General features: G+C 48.2%; 1 protein-coding gene across 1 annotated transcript in view; it reads right to left on the bottom strand.

Annotated features, from left to right (window-relative positions):
* Positions 1 to 543: 543 nt before the first annotated feature.
* Positions 544 to 17,406, bottom strand: part of ONECUT3 (one cut homeobox 3) — a 71,790-nt gene continuing 54,927 nt past the window's right edge. The window contains exon 2 of the mRNA XM_056845321.1: positions 544 to 852. Within this exon, the coding sequence (XP_056701299.1) occupies positions 560 to 852 (293 nt within the window). The 3' untranslated portion in view covers positions 544 to 559. The remainder of the gene's footprint in view (positions 853 to 17,406) is intronic.

A 17,406-nucleotide genomic window follows, 5' to 3' on the forward strand; every position in this document is an offset into this window, starting at 1 on the left:
GTCCTCCCATCCTCACTTTTTGGGTGCTGGACTGTTTTTAAGGCATACACCACCCACTGCAGATGCCTGACACCTGATACCTGACATCAAACAACAAGAGTGTTGCTTCTGTTAGGACAATTTCAGCGCATGCTCCCGCAAAAGCATCTTCCGTTAAATCTGCCCACCGTATTCTCAAAGGGTTTGAGTACGGAAGGTCCCCACATATTCTAATAAGTAAGGGAATATTTCTCCCTCCCTGCTCCCAGTCAGAAATAAATGAGAAGGAGCACATACTCTGTGGCCCAGAATCCACTTAACTTCCTGTTTCCAAAGGATTGCCCATGTGATGAAATGGACCACCCAAATCGCTTGTGAGCTTGGGTAGAATTTTAGATGGAGATAGAAACTGGATGTTGGCTTCAGATGCCCCCCAAGCATCCCAAAGCATCCAAGTGTGGATGGTTGAGAGGTGTGTTGTGTGGCCTGGTTGCTGTTTCATGTATGTGTGTGTGGAGAAGGGAATGGGCACTTTGCTTTGTGGAGTCAGAGGGATGGGGCGTGTGTGTGAAGAGAGACCTCATGCTTTGGAAAAAGTGCTTGTTGATGAAGAAGGGACTCCAGGGTTGGTTCCCGGTTCCTCCTGCCAGCGATTCATACACCGTCGACGAGCATTCATGAAGAAATTGCTGACTGTGTTCAGCTCCAGGCCCAGCTGTTGGGAGATGGTCATCTGCATTTCTTTGGAGGGCCTCTTGTTCTCCTTGAAGATGGCAATCAAGGTGCGGCGCTGGAGGTCCGTGAAGACCAGACGTTGCTTCTTGGGCTGCAGGTTCCGGTCTTTCTGCTGCTCCTGTTCTTTACGTTTGCATGCTACATGTTCAAGGGAGAGGGGAAAAATAACAATGAGAATGCCACCATTAAATCAATGCAGATCAAGGCTACTGCTAATTTTTCCAAAGCTCCCACAAAACAGGTCACCTACGGTGGCCCTCCCCAGGTAATGAACCCTCCCCCCAGTCAATAGCTTGTTACTTCTGTGGCCTTAAGAACATGAGAACATAAGAAAGGCCCTGCTGGATGAGACCAAGGTCCATCAGGTCCAGCAGTCTGTTCACACAGTGGCCAACCAGGTGCCTTTAGGAAGCCCACAAGCAAGACGGCTGCAGCAGCATTTATCCTGCCTGTGTTCCACAGCACCTAATATAATAGGCATGCTCCTCTGATCCTGGAGAGAATAGGTATGTGTCATGACAAGTATCCATTTTGACTTGTAGCCATGGATATAAGAACATAAGAAAGGCCACGCTGGATCAGACCCAGGCCCATCAAGTCCAGCAGTCTGTTCACACAGCGGCCAACCAGGTGCCTCCAGGAAGCCCACAAACAAGACAACTGCAGCAGCATTGTCCTGCCTGTGTTCCACAGCACCTAATATAATTTCCTTTGGGAGTCTGTAGATTATCTTTCTTTTTTTTTTAATGTTCATCATAGAATCCTGATTTCTGTCCCTTGATGCAAATGTGTACATATTTGCTTATTTTGGCATAATCTTTTTGCCTCTGGTTCTCCATGGGGAATTATCAAAGGCACTCTGGCCTCAAAGACTGATAGTTGCAAATCCCATTGTGGCTTCAGAAGACATGGGCCAGGCGCTTTCCCATTCATAAGAACTGGAAACATTTTTTCCCCTCACCCAAAACCCAGAATTCTTTCAGGATGCAGACTTCTTGAGCTCAGTCCCACATTAATGTATCAGCTCAGAGACTTTCAGTTCATCTCAGCTCTGGTAGAAGATGCCTATCCTATGGTGACATCCTTTCTTTCTAGAAGAAGAAGAGTTGGTTTTCATATGCCGACTTTCTCTACCCCTTCAGGGAGACTCAAACTGGCTTACAATCACCTTCCCTTTCCCTCCCCACAACAGACACTCTGTGAGGTAAGTGGGGCTGAGAGAGCTCTAGGAGAACTGTGACTAGCCCAAGGTCACCCAGCTGGCTTCGTGTGGAGGAGCAGGGAAACCAACCCGGTTCACCAGATTAGCCTCCATGGCTCACGTGGAGGAGCGGGGAATCAAACCCGGTTCTCCAGATCAGAGTCCACTGCTCCAAACCTCCGCTCTTAACCACTACACCACGCTGGCTACCACATCAGTTGCAATTAGGGATGTGTCTGATATTCTCCTCCTGTAAATCTCTCCCTGGACATTTGGCGTTTGAAACTACCTGGTCCTATTTCCTGTACTGCTTTTTTAAAATGTCCAGATTCTGCCAAGTGGGTCTTTCCTCCCTGTGCATTAACAATTGATCATTGTTAATTCATTGATCAACCACTGCCGCAAAGCAATTTTGACGTGTGCACGTAACTGCGCCGAGATTCCTTGGAGTCCTGCTTTTGCAAATGTGCACACTGTTGTGCCTTCTCAAATGCCACACGAAAACCGACGTGACGGGACCACCTGACAAGTCACATCGAGATCGTTTTGGTACATGTTTCACACACGCAAGTCAGTCAAATGCCACACAGAAAGAGTCGTGGGTGCGATCGGATCGCAACTGCTTTCTTGGCAGTGGTTCATCAACATTCATTGTTCATTCGAAAACACAGCAATGAGGGGAAGATGCAAATTCGTCATAAGCCATGACTAACTACACATGTTCAAATTCCAGAATTAACTGGAGACATTCTTGTAATTAAACAGGAATTCAAGAGGATTGGAATGCATGGCGGAAGGATAAAGAAACAGAACAGGAGAAATCCACCCATCTTGAATTACAATTCAGTTTTCTAATTTGAAACAAGTTTTGGCAAATGGGATGTTTGGGGCTTTGTTCTATTTTTGGTTTACTACCCAGATCTAGAACTTTTAGTTGGACATGGACAGTATACTTTTTTTTTCTCAGAGAGCTGGAGGCAGATGGAAAGAGAGATGCTTTTCAAGGTACCAAATTTTGTCTCGGCTAAACAGGTTCAGCAAGTTTTTGCATCGTCTCAAAAACCTGCAGCACCTGTTGTACCAGAGGGTAAAAGTAAGAAAAAACACCATCAGAAGTAATCTACTTTCAGTTCTCTTCAGACCTATTCTCCGTCTCCAGCTTTCTTTACAGGCTTCTGAAATATTTGTTTCATATCGAGATGCGGTGTTCCTCCATTCCTCAATCAAACCCACAGCAGATGAATGAAAAACCTACCCTATGACCATCAGATGCTTGCAAAGGAAACAAACAAAAATAAACCTTTTGGCATACAACAGTCACTTTAAAAAAAAAGAGACAGATTTGCAAATTAGAACTTGGATCATAGTCAAAAAGGTTTCATTTCCCACCCCTCCCCCACTTTCCCATCAACCTCCCCCCCCCCATAGACACACATTGATCTGACCATTGATCTACTAATGCATTGACGTCACAAGTGGTGGGGGGAGAGAAGCCCTCCCCAACTCAGAGCACAGCACGTTTTGAAGCGACCTTATGCGCTGATTGACACAGGGATTCTTCTGACAAGGGGCTTACTATGGGATGCAACTGATATCCATAGGGCTATTTCTTGCCCACTCGAGCAGTTTTCAGTGTCTGAGCAAGAGCGGCTTTGTTCAGCTGCAGGACGCAAGGCTTCCAGGGAAGCTGCCGTTCAGCCAGGGCCGGCTCACCCGTCAGGCCAACGTGGTGTAGTGGTTAAGAGCGGTGGTTTGGAGCAGTGGACTCTGATCTGGAGAACCAGGTTTGATTCCCCACTCCTCCACATGAGCGGCGGAGGCTAATCTGGTGAACAGTGTTTGTTTCCCCACTCCTACACATGAAGCCAGCTGGGTGACCATGGGCTAGTCACTCTCTCTCAGCCTCACCTACCCCACAGGGTGTCTGTTGTGGGGAGGGGAAGGGAAGGTGATTGTAAGCTAGTTTGAGTCTCCCTTGAGTTGGCATGTAAAAACCAACCCTTCTTCTTCTTCCCCGCCCCAGTGGGCAGCCTCTGGCAAGCCATAAAGGGGAGAAGTCTTGCCCCATGCTCCTGAGTTAGGGGTGCTGGTGTGGGGGAGACGCTGTCAATCGGATGTTCAGGAATGGCCCAGAAGGAACATCCCTGATTTCGTTTCATTTGAGATTCGTTTTTGTTTCGGACAACAGCTTCGCGTCTCTGTTTTTCGCTGTTAGTTTGGTCGATTTGCTTGTAGCGAGTACACCCACTTTATGATTTTCTGGTGTGATTTATGCGTTCTAGAGTTGTTGATTTATGTTCATAATAGAATGCTGTGTGTGTTTTTTAATGCCCCCGTAAACGTTGGCATAATGTATTCGTTTTAAAAGGAAAAAACGGTGCACAGAAAAGGGCGCAAAAGAGAAAACGGGGGGTTTGATTATCTCAAGGGAAGACCAAATTTAAAAATGGGGATTTTCCGGGGGTTGAAAGAATCGGGGCAGTAATTCAAAAGTATCACAACAGAAGGAGAAGGTTGAATGAGTCCTATACGGCAGCTTGACTGATTCTTTTGAGTTTCATCCAAGCAACACTTCATCCTGTATTTGCTCTTTGTTAAGTGTTAGGGTTGCTTCCAGGTACTGGCTGGAGATCTCCTGCTATTACAACTGATCTCCAGCCGATAGAGATCAGTTCACCTAGAGAAAACGGCTGCTTTGGCTATTGGACTCTATGACACTGAAGTCCCTCCACTCCCCAAACCCCGCCCTCCTCAGGCCCCACCCCCAAAACCTCCCGCTGGTGGCGAAGAGAGACCTGGCAACCCTAGTTACGGTCTACTCTTTACACATGTGTACAGATGCAGATTCTGAGATCCACACAGTCTGTAGGAAGAGATGGGATTTCCGGCAGAATGGAGACCCTGTAAGAAGCATTTGGAGCTGCAGAAATCCTGGGCTGCTTCAGCCAGGAGTGTGGAGAGCCCCCCCCCCCCCGGGGTCCCCAGACAAAGAGGCTGTCTGGGCACCTCCATAACACCCAGATCCAAACAAAATTTCACGAGAAAGCGAAATCACTTGACTCGCTGTTCCGATGAATAGGTTAAGAACTGTTCATCAGGGAAAGAAGAAGGAACAGAAGTGAAAAGAACCGAGTTTTGGCTGAATAGGAATCCCAGCAGCTATTTACAGCTGCCTCTTCTCTAATGAAGGGCCCCGTGGCACAGAGTGGTAAGCTGCAGTACTGCCTTCCAGCCTCTGCTCACGACCTGAGTTCGATCCCAATGGTAGTTGGTTTCAGGTAGCCGGCTCAAGGTGGACTCAGCCTTCCATCCTTCCGAGGTCGGGAAAATGAGTACCCAAATTGTTTGGTGGTAAAGTGTAGACGACAGGGGAAGGCATAGTCTGCCTAGTCAATGTCGGGGTGTGATGTCACCCCATAGGTCAGGAATGACCCGGTGCTTGCACAGGTAAAAAAAAGGTAAAGGTCCCCATGTGCAAGCACCGGGTCATTCCTGACCCATGGGGTGATGTCACATCCCGACGTTTACTGGGCAGACTTTATTTACGGGGTGGTTTGCCAGTGCCTTCCCCAGTCATCTTCCCTTTACCCCCAGCAAGCTGGGTACTCATTTTACCAACCTCGGAAGGATGGAAGGCTGAGTCAACCTTGAGCCGGCTACCTGAAACCAACTTCCATCGGGATCGAACTCAGGCTGTGAGCAGAGCTTGGACTGCAATACTGCAGCTTACCACTCTGCGCCACGGGGCTCTTCTGCTTGCACAAGGGACTACTTTTAATTCTCTAATGGCTGGAAGGTGTATAGAGCTCCCCCCAGGAAAGTCCGATTGTGGGTGAAATCCCCACCTCCACCACATACCCCACATACCACATTCCCCTCATCATCGTGACACCTTCAGGGACCACATTCTCAGAAGACCAAGTGACTTATGATGACCCTATAAGGTTTTCAAGGCAAGAGACGAACAGAGGTATGTTGCCGTTGCCTGCCTCTGTGAAACAACCCTGGACTTCCTTGGTGGTCGTCCATCCAAGTACTAACCAGGACCGACCCCGCTTAGCTTCCAAGATATGACGAGATTGGGTTAGCCTGGGCTATCCAGGGCAGGGCATATAGAGACGTAGAAAACATTTAATGCCTAAAGCCAATTCCTGCAACAATGCCCTCGCCTCCTGGACCCACACCATGTGGGATTTTTGGGGCAGAGCCTGAGGAGAGCGGGGTTTAGGAAGGGGAGGGACTTCAATGCCATAGAGTCCAATTGGCAAAGTGGCCGTTTTCTCCAGGCGAACTGATCTCTATCAGCTGGAGATCAGTTGCAATAGCAGGAGATCTCCAGCTAGTACCTGGAGGTCGGCTGTGGCTTATTTTTATCACCTTGAGTCTATTAATTATAGGAAGGTCTTTACCCTTGCCAGATGCCAGGCCCTACCATTGGCTGTTTTAGAAGGGAAATAGAAAAAGATCCCTAAATCAGAGAGGTTTTGTCCGTGTGGGACAGGGGACGTTGAAACCATCGAACATGCAATAATATGTTGCCCATTCTACCACGAAGTCAGATCAAAGCTTATTTCCCCCCTACTTGGTAAATTCCCTGATGAGTCAGTTGAGCTTCTGGCAAAGAAGCTCCTATGAGGAGAAGACCCTCAGCTTACGCTCCAAACTGCCAAGTTCTGCTCTGTTGCTATTAAAATATGCAGAGCTTCATTAGAGAATGATTGTTAGAATATTTTACAATTTTATCCATTTTAAGGTGATAATTTGAACCAGGGGTTGCTTTTATTGACCTTACACCTTTATATGTCTGTGATTCTGCGGTGCAAAACTATTGTGTCTGGAAATTTTGATGTGTTGGCACGTGATTGGTCAGTCGACCGTATTAATAAATTTGAATTTGAATGGAAAAAGCTGGAGGTTGGCAACCCTAGCACACGCCCAGCACACTGCAGAGAATCCACCATAGAATACTGGCCTACCATGAGAAGCTGTTGTACAGAGGCTGAGTTTTCTGGACACTTAAAAAAAAGTCTATCAATGCGATTCGTTTGCCTGGCTCATCTGTAGACTGGGGAAGAGACAGTGGTTTCCAATATAAGAGACCCCCCCCCCCCAGTCTTCTGCGGGCTTCTGTTGGTGGATCAAGCTTGAACGGCGGGGGATTGGAAACGTGAAAGCCGCCCCTCATTTATGGCTTCAGAGCGAGCCTCTGCTTCTCGATCCGACAACAGCCAGTATTGATCCCTGCTCTGTGTAGCGGTAATCATATCGAGCTGCAAAGAGGCCTGTGATGGGGCTTCTGCGAAAAGGATTTTTGTGTTGTTTAAAAAAGAGCAAGTGGAGAACGGAGATTCATTGTTAGAAGAAGAAGAAGAGTTGGTTTTTCTACGCCGACTTTCTCTACCACTTAAGGGAGACTCAAACCGGCTTACAATCACCTCCTCCTCACAACAGACACCCTGTGAGGTGGGTGGGGCTGAGAGAGTGTGACTAGCCCAAGGTCACCCAGCTGGCTTCGTGTGTAGGAGTAGGGAAACAAATCCAGTACACCAGATTAGCCTCTGCCGCTGGGCTTACCAGGTCCTGTTGGTCCATGGGCGGGAGGTTTCTTGTAGTGAGCAGTGCACGCGTGTGCCTGGCACGATGCGCCCACGTGTCCAGTTTACTCGGAAGTGATGCGGATGCTCTATCAGTCTTGGCTGAAACTCTATGGAAACCATAGAGTTTCGGCCAAAGTTGCTAGAGCATCCACGTCGCTTCTGGGTAAACCCAGAAACGACGTAGGCTCTTTGTGTGTGTGCACATGCATGCGGTGCCCGCCAGCCCTTAGCTGGTCAGCGGGAAGCCCGGTGGATTGGCGGGATTTTACCCACCACCACCAGACACTTGGCAACCCTGTCCGCCGCTCATGTGGAGGAGTGGGGAATCAAACCCGGTTCTCCAGATCAGTCTACTGTTCCAAACCACCTCTCTTAACCACTACACCACGCTGGCTCTCTATCGGCTGGAGATCAGTTGTAATTTCAGGAGATCGCCAGCTAGTACTTGGAGGTTGGCAATCAAAAATTAACACCTCTGTACTAGTATCATAGATTAGAAAGAAAGTACAGAAAATAGGCAATGTTATAACAATTTAACAAAAGTGTAATGAGTTCAAAATACATATAATATACAAGTGCCTAAATACATATGCAGTAACATTCAATCCAAGTAGAAGTCTTGAAAGAAGGGGTGGAATGGGGATACGACTGTTTCAAGTCTCAAGTCTTCCTCAGTCCTGTTCAGTTAGGATATTAATATGCACACTTGTTTCAAACGAAGCTTCCAGAGCCAATAATTTCAATTTCCCATAGGGATCAACAAGGGCAAACCATGTATTATTTTTGTTTAATTTCCTTAGTTAGGATAATAATTCACTTATACATGGTTGCACAGGCAAATTCAACTCTTGGATTGAATGTTACTGTATATGTATTTAGGCACTTGTATATTATATGTATTTTGAACTCGTTACACTTTTGTTAAATTGTTATAACAGTACCTGGAGTACCCTACTTTCAACCCGAAGCCAAGTTTGGGCCTGCCCAGTTTTGTGATGTTCCGTAGGACGGCAAACAATTCCCCCTCCAGCTCCTTCGGCTTCTTCCCTTTTATGTCTCCAAGCAAAGTTCCCACTGAATCATTTTGTGGCATGGGGAGGGAGGGATAATGGGCGCAATCAGGGGGGCAGCCATTAGAGCTCCCTGTGTGAGCCCTTCCGAGCATTTCACTAAATATCCCCGATGGTGCGAGGCATGCCGGACGACCGTCCCCCCCCCCCAATTGTGTCTCCAAACACTCCCCTTTCTCTTGGGCCTCTTGTAAGACAACCTGTCATTTCCCAGGCCCCCCCTTGGTGTAAATGGCAGCGATTTCAAGCAGGCAGAAAAGATCGCCGAAGGATTTCAGTACACACACGCTGATTGTAAGTGGGGCACGGGGTGGGGGTCAGGCTCAGAGGAGGAGTCGGCCTTTCCCTCTCTGTGCCCATTTATGCACAGGAGGTTTTGCCTTGGATTTGCCACTTTCTGGATGCACATTTCCCCCATCCAAATTCTCAAAATGCAACAATAAGCTCCCATGCAGAGTTTTGAGAATTCGGATGGGGGAAAGGTGCATCTAGAGAAAGGCAAATCCAAGGCAAAACCTCCCCTGCATAAATGGCCTGCGTTATAAGAACAGAAGAAAGGCCCTGCTGGATCACACCAAGGCCCATCATGTCCAGCAGACTGTTCACACAGTGGCCAACCAGGTGTCCCTAGGAAGACTGAAAGGCGCACCTGATTGGCTCCAGAAGGCCAATCTTCCAGCGTGAAATGGGAGAGGAAATCTGTGACATCACAAGCTCCTTTGGAGGGGACAATCTCCCATTTCTGACAAGCCAACTGCTTCTACCAGGCGGATGCCACAACATGCCAAGCTTTGATGCCTGTCATGGCATCTGGGTCTACCTCATGTTCCCAAGATCAACCCAAGCATTGTGTGAAAGCCAGCCTCAAGAATCTCCCAAATCATAGAATCATAGAGTTGGACGGGACCAACAGGGTCATCTAGCCCAACTCCCTGCACAATGCAGGAAATTCACAACTACTTCCCCCACATATACCTCCAGTGACCCCTACTCCATGCCCAGAAGTTGGCCCAGATGCGCCTCCCTCTCATCATCTGCCTAAGGTCATAGGATCAGCATTGCTGACAGACGGCCATCTAGCCTCTCCTTAAAAATCTCCAAAGAAGAAGAGCCCACCACCTCCAGAGGAAGCCTGCTCCACTGAGGAACTGCGCTGTCAAAAAATTCTTCCTAATGTCAAGATGGAAATTCTTTTGATTTAATTCCCTGAAACCCTGGACCCCTGAAAACGAGCAGGGCCCTGGGTGCTGCCCCCCTTTGTCCCCCCTTGCCGCTGCCCTGTTGAATCTAACCATGTCCTAGTATTTTGCAGAATGTAATAATGATGCACGTGCACATTTTGAATCCCGTTGAGGATTGCTTGATCACAGACACACCCGAACACACGCGTGCAACCCCCCTCCTGTCTTACATGACACTGAATGTTCGTTTCTGCCTGCTGTGTGGGGTTACCAGTTTTGAAACTAGCCCTTCTTGGTGTGCCTTTAACGGTTGCTTGACTATGACATAGAGATCCATTCTTATCACCTGCTCAACACTGCCGATCATGTGGCTGTTTATGGCACAGCTACAAGGACCGGTTGTAAAGCTGGCTACCCCGAGGATGGTTGTTCTGTTATAGCCTATCAGGGGCTGGTTTGGCTGCCCTGGGAATTGTTGTTCTGTTATAGCCTATCAGGGGCTGGCTTGGCTGCTCCGGGAATTGTTGTTCTGTTATAGCCTATCAGGGGCTGGCTTGGCTGCTCCGGGAATTGTTGTTCTGTTATAGCCTATCAAGGGCTGGCTTGGCTGCTCCGGGAATTATTGTTCTGTTATATCCTGTCAGGCTGGTTTGGCTGCCCCGGGAATTGTTGATCCATTATAGCCTATCAGGGGCTGGCTTGGCTGCCCTGGGCATTGTTGTTCTGTTATAGCCTATCAGAGGCTGGCTTGGCTGCTCCGGAAATTATTTTTCTGTTATAGCCTATCAGGGGCTGGTTTGGCTGCGCCTTGGGTGCCCTGGGAATTGTTGTTTTGTTCAAGCCACCCCCCAATAGGCTATAACAGAATTGTTGTTCTGTTATATCCTATCAGGGGCTGGCTTGGTTGCCCTGGGAATTGTTGTTTTGTTATATCCTGTCAGGGGCTGGCTTGGCTGCTCCGGGAATTATTATTCTGTTATATCCTATCAGCGGCTGTTTTGGCTGCGCCTTGGGTGCCCTGGGAATTGTTGTTTTGTTCAAGCCACCCCCGATAGGCTATAACAGAACTGTTGTTCTGTTATATCCTATCAGGGGCTGGCTTGGCTGCCCTGGGAATTGTTGTTTTGTTATATCCTATCAGGGGCTGGTTTGGCTGCCCCTTGGGTGCCCTGGGGATTGTTGTTCTGCAATAGCCCATCAAGGGCTATCTTTGGAAGCTGGGTGTATTAGCAAAGGGAGACCTCTCACAGTCTCCTTTTGGTGGCTGTTTTATGAACAGGGTAAAAGCGAAGCCAGTGTATCCCTGGAAAGCAAGATCCTTTTAAACAGTGCATCCTTGAAAAGCAGAACTGGGATAGCGCTTTGCCAAACAGAGGCGCCAGAAAAATGACTATCCTTGGCAATTAGGTATGGAATGGCGTAGCTTCAAAATTTATTTTGCTAACAGATCGGGTTGCCAATTTAGGATGATGAAACAAAAAAACCCAAAAAAACAGGGGGGATAAGAAGGTCCTAAATTTGTCAGCTAGACTCACTGTAGTCAAATAGTACCTCCTAAAATCAAATATTGCAACATTAATAGATTATAAACGTATAATCTTTTTAAATTTTAACAAAAGTAGATTATTACTCACCATAAGATATACATCAAAATTATTTCAACACAACTAATATACAGACATAAATTGTGGATGTAACATACAATATCAGCTTATAGAACAGTATATGAAATAGTCTTTCAGGTATATATTCAACAGATGATTCAATTCAATGTCAATTCAAATTGTTGATTCGGCTGGTGGTGTTCATCAGGTAGTGTTCCAAATTTTAAAAGATTATATGAAATTTAAAAAGATTGTGTTATATGTTTGCAATATTTTATTTTAGGAGGTACTATTTGACTACAGTATGTATAACTTAGAAGAAGAAAAAACTTCCCACTGGGAGCGAAGAGGGACCTGACAGCCCTAGGTATTCAAGACATCTGATACCCAAACGCCAGGAATTTGGAGCTCCTTGTCTAAGACATTGTGAGTGGGCCCCTCCCCTAGCCCAGGTGGTGGTTGCTCTTTCTCCTCCTAGTCACTATAGAGAGACAGCATGGCAAAGAAGGAGCTCTTGCTGCTGGCCAGCCAACTTCCTGCTCTTCCACCTGTGATCTCTTCCTCTCCATTTTTGTTTCCCAGGAAAGAATCAGGTGGGCGGATGGCTGGTCAACGTCTTCTCCAGTTGCTCCTCCTTATTGCTACATGGGTGATGGTAACCACACCAGTTAACCATGCTAGCCCTGCTCTTAGGGTTGCCAAACCTCCAGGTACAAGCTGGAGATCTCCTGCTATTACAACTGATCCCCAGCCAATAGAGATTAGTTCCCCTGGAGAAAACGGCCGCTCTGGCAATTGGACTCTATGGCATTGAAGCTCCTCCCCTCCCCAAACCCTGCCATCCTCAGGCTCCCAAAATGGAACATGAGCAAAATGGAACATGAGCCTTAAGCCCCAGGTGTGGATGGCCCAGGCTAGCCCAATCTCGTCAGATCTTGGAAGCTAAGCAGGGTTGGCCCTGGTTAGTACTTGGATGGGAAACAGGGGCAGGAAATGGCAAAGCATCTCTGCAGTCTCTCACCTTGAAAACTCCATGAGGGGTTGCCATAAATCAGCTATCACTTGACGGCTCTTTACAGACACCTGGCAAATCAGTCCTTTGTGTGCTGTGAGTAGTGCTGACCACTGGGTGGCAATGTTGACACACAAACCACTTTCTCTCACACACACACACTCTCTCTCTCTCTGTATATACATGTGTGTGTGAGAGAGAGAGAGGGGTAATTTTGCACTGGGATAAAAACGATGCTACCTGACAAAACCAATGCATAGGAAAACATTTTGCAAAATTAGCGATCAGGCTGCCTAGCAGACAAACATAAGAAAAGCACCGCTGGTCCAAACCAAAGATCAGAACATAGGAAAAGCCATGCTGGATCAGACCAAGGCCCGTCAAGTCCAGCAGTCTGTTCACACAGTGGCCAACCAGGTGCCTCTAGGAAGCCCACAAACCAGACGACTGCAGCAGCACCCTGCTTGTGTGCCATGGCACCTAATATAATAGGAATGCTCTTCTGATCCTGGAGAGAATAGGTATGCATCATGAGCATAAGTACATAAGAAAGGCCATGCTGGATCAGACCAAGGCCCATCAAGTCCAGCAGTCTGTTCACACAGTGGCCAACCAGGTGCCTCTAGGAAGCCCACAAGCAAGACAACTGCAGCAGCATTACCGTGCCTGTGTTCCACATCACCTAATACAATAGGCCTGCTCCTCTGATTCTGGAGAGAATACGTACGCATCATGACTAGTATTCGTTTTGACTAGTAGCCATGGATCTCCCTATCCTCCATAAGACCATAAGGAAAGCCCTGCTGGATCAGACCAAAGGCCCATCAAGTCCAGTAGTCTGTTCACACAGCGGCCAACCCAGTGCCTCTAGGAAGCCCACAAACAAGACGACTGCAGCAGCATTTACCTTGCCTGTGTTTCACAGCATCTAATATAATAGGCCTGCTCCTCTGATCCTGGAGAGGATAGGGATGCATCATGACTAGTATCCATGTTGACTAGTAGCCATGGATACTCCTCTCCTCCATGAACACGTCCACTCCCCTCTTAACAAGAACGAAAGATTCAGCACCCTGTTCCCAACAGCCAAACCTACAAACAACACAGGAGCAGGACAAGATGGTGCCCGCCCCCCTGGCCTGTTTACCCAACCCCTGGAATTCAGAGGTAGACTGCCTCTGAGCTGATCTGTTTTGCTGTTGTGGCAAATATGTGATCGATAGGCCGTTTTATCTAATTCTTTTAAATAGCCACCTTAGTTACAGGCTGCTGCTCCCTCTTGCAGCAGTGAGCCCCATAAATAAAGTGAAATAGAGCCACTACCGCCTTTTTCCTATTAGTAGGGTTGCCAGGTCCCTCTTCGCCACCGGTGGGAAGTTTTTGGGGTGGAGCCTGGGGAGGGCGTGGTTTGGGGAGGGACTTCAATGCCATAGAGAGTCCCATTGCCATAGCGGCCGTTTTCTCCAGGTGAACTGATCTCTATCAGCTGGAGATCAGTTGTAATAGCAGGAGATCTCCAGCTAGTACCTGGAGGTTGGCAACCCAACCTATCAGGGATGGCATTGAGGGTTGGCAGGGGAGGATCCTTGATCTGCTCTGAAGAGGATCTCTCTGGTTGTTTATGCATGGGAGTTTCACCTGAGTTTCGTTGCTCAATGGACTCACACTTTCCTGTTGGGAATCTCCGCACCAGCAGTCTCCAAGCTCGAATCAAGAAGCATTGGAGTCCCTGCCCCTTGAAATGCTGCTTTGTAATTGGCTGTAGTGCCTACTGCAAGAGAAAAGTCCCCCCCCCCAAAAAAAAATCTCAGTTGCCGCATAAAAAAGCATTTTGTAAAATGGAGTACCCAGCTTGCTGGGGGTAAAGGGAAGATGACTGGGGAAGGCACTGGCAAACCACCCTGTAAACAAAGTCTGCCTAGTAAATGTCAGGATGTGACGTCACCCCGTGGGTCAGGAATGACCCGGTGCTTGCACAGGGGACCTTTACCTTTTTAAAATGGAGTTCTCTAGGAGCCAGTGTGGAGCAGTGGTTTGGAGCAGTGGACTCTGATCTGGAGCGCAGGGTTTGATTCCTCACTCTGCCACATGAGCGGTGGAGTCTGATCGGATGAACTGGATTAGTTTCCCCACTCCTACACATGAAGCCAGCTGGGTGACCTTGGGCTAGTCACAGCTCTCTCTCAGATCTACGTCACAGGGTGTCTATTGTGGGGAGGGGAAGGTGATTGTAAGCTGGTTTGATTCTTCCTTAAGTGGTAGAGAAAGTCAGCATATGAAAACGAACTCTTCTTCTACTTCTTCTATGATTGGTGGGCCCTGGGACAAGGGGTATTATGGGGGGAGGTGGCTACATTATTCTCTTTTGCTAATGCACAAAGCAAACATACTATGTGTATGTTGATGTAGGGGTTAAGAGCGGTTGTTTGGAGAGGTGGAGTCTGATCTGGAGAACCGGGTTCGATTCCCCACTCCTCCACATGAGCGGCGCAGGCTAACCTGGTGAACTGGATTTGTTTCCCCACCTCTACACAGGAAGCCAGCTGGGTGACCTTGGGCTAGTCACACTCTCTCAGCCCCACCTACTTCACAGGGTGTCTGATGTGGGGAGGGGAAGGGAAGGTGATTGTAAGCCGGTTTGATTCTTCCTTAAGTGGTAGAGAAAGTCGGCATATAAAAACCAACTCCTCCTCCTCCTCCTCCTCCTTCTTCTTCTTCCTCCTCCTCCTTGGGGGGACCCAACCCTCATTCGTAAAATCCTTTCTTCTGCTCAGAAAGAACTCTCAGGAAGCAGGAAGCATTTTAATGCCCACCCCTTGACACGCTGCTTTGTAATTGGCTGTAGTGTTGTCTGTGAGAGAAATGTCACTCCCTCCAAGCTTCCATGTCCAGCGCTTTGCCTTATGCATGGGGATTTCACCCAGGCTGAGCTCAGGGGAGATGGAAGAATCGGGTTAACAGAGGAACGGGAAGTCCCAGGATTTGTGAGGGCTGGCAGCGAGGTCATCTCTAATGGAGAGAAAACTCATGCATAACTCCAAGGAACAACAGAGACAGACTGGGGGCGAACCTGAGTGAAAGTATCCATGCATAAACAACCTCTCTCTCTCTCTTCGGAGAGTTGGCAGCTTCCACACACTGAATAAGCATCTGACAATGTGCCACAAAATGGGCATGCGTCCTAGAGGGCCGGCACTGTGCCGTGCATCGAAAAGTTGCATTCTGCTAGGTGAAATTCAGGTTAAAAACCACACTCCATCGGAAGGCCAGCTGGGTGACTATGGGGGCCAGTTCTTCTGCAGCTAGCATTTAAAGCTACACTACCTCTGGACATGGAGGTTCTATTTAGCCACCGAGGCTGAGAGCCATTGGCGAGATCTCTCTTCTTCTGTACCTAATGCCCTTAAAAGGCCACAGAAGTGAATGTGCATCATGATACCCTGGGGCAGGGAGTTCCACAGTTATGCACTGTGTGGGGAAACGCTTTTGTCTGTCCTGAAAGCTACAGTGCATCTTTTTCACTGGGTGGCTTCTAGGATTGTGGGCAGGGTTGCCAGGTCCCTCTTCGCCACCAGTGGGAGGTTTTGGGGGCGGGGCCTGAGGAAGGTGGAGTTTGGAGAGGGGAAGGACTTCAATGCTATAGAGTCCAATTGCCAAAGCGGCCATTTTCTCCAGGGGAACTGATCTCTGTTGGCCAGAGATAAGTTGTAATAGCAGGAGATCTCCAGCTAGTACCTGGAGGTTGGCAAACCTAATTGTAGAAAAAGAGAAAAGTTTGTCTTTCCCCGCTTCACACATAACTCTATCATGCCCTGCAGTCAACCAGTCTTCTAAGCTGGAATCCCCCATACTCTTGAGCCTTTCCTCATAAGGAAAGTCGTCCAGTCTCTTTTGGTTGCTGTGGTGCTGTTAAGGAGACAGATAGTATCTCTGGGCAGTGTTCCCTATTCCACTTCAGTAGCTAGGGTTGCCAGCTCTGGGTTGGGAAATACCTGGAGATTTTTGGGGCAGAGCCTGAGGAGGGAGGGGTTTGGAGAGGGGAGGGACTCCAATGTCATAGAGTCCAATGGCCAACACAGCCATTTTCTCCAGGGGAATTGATGTCTGTCACCTGGAGATCAGTTGTAATAGCGGGAGATCTCCAGCCGTCACCTGGAGATTGGCGACGCTATCAGAAGGCCCCTCCCCATTGGAGACAGGATACCGGGTGACAACATCTGCTGGATGGGAGTCGTGGGAGCAGCAGGGAGAGTCCCCCGGCTATTGGTATGCAGCCGGCGTCTCTTGCATAAGCGTGCTCTCCCAAGCAGACTGTCTGCAGTGAGGCAAATTAAATCTTCCTCTGAACTCGGCAAATTAGGATGTAAGACAATACAAAAAGCTCTTGAGCCTGGCTTGGAATCTATTTTCGCCTCCTTTGAAGGAAACTTAGTCATTGGAGGCAAGGGAAGGGAAGGGAAGGGAAGGGAAGGGAAGGGAAGGGAAGGGAAGGGAAGGGAAGGGAAGGAAGGAAGGAAGGAAGGAAGGAAGGAAGGAAGGAAGGAAGGAAGGAAGGAAGGAAGGAGAAGAAGAAGAAGAAGAAGAAGAAGAAGAAGAAGAAGAAGAAGAAGAAGAAGAAGAAGAAGAAGAAGAAGAATTGGTTTTTCTATGCCAACTTTCTCTACCACTTAAGGGAGACTCAAACCGGCTTATGATCACCTTCCCTTCCCCTCCCCACAACAGACACCCTGTGAGGTAGGTGGAGCGGAGAGAGTTCTAAGAGAGCTGTGACTAGCCCAAGGTCACCCACCTGGTTTCATGTGAAGGAGCGGGGAAACAAATCCAGTTCACCAGATTAGTGTTCACCGCTCATGTGGAGGAGTGGGGAATCAAACCCGGTTCTGCAGATCAGAGACCGCTGCTCCAAACCACCACTCTTAACCACTACACCACGCTGGTGGAAGGAAGGAAGGAAGGAAGGAAGGAAGGAAGGAAGGAAGGAAGGAAGGAAGGAAGGAAGGAAGGAAGGAAGGAAAGAAAAGTTACAG

The sequence above is a fragment of the Euleptes europaea genome, chromosome 2, assembly GCF_029931775.1.
Source record: "Euleptes europaea isolate rEulEur1 chromosome 2, rEulEur1.hap1, whole genome shotgun sequence".
NCBI classification, from domain to species: domain Eukaryota; kingdom Metazoa; phylum Chordata; class Lepidosauria; order Squamata; family Sphaerodactylidae; genus Euleptes; species Euleptes europaea.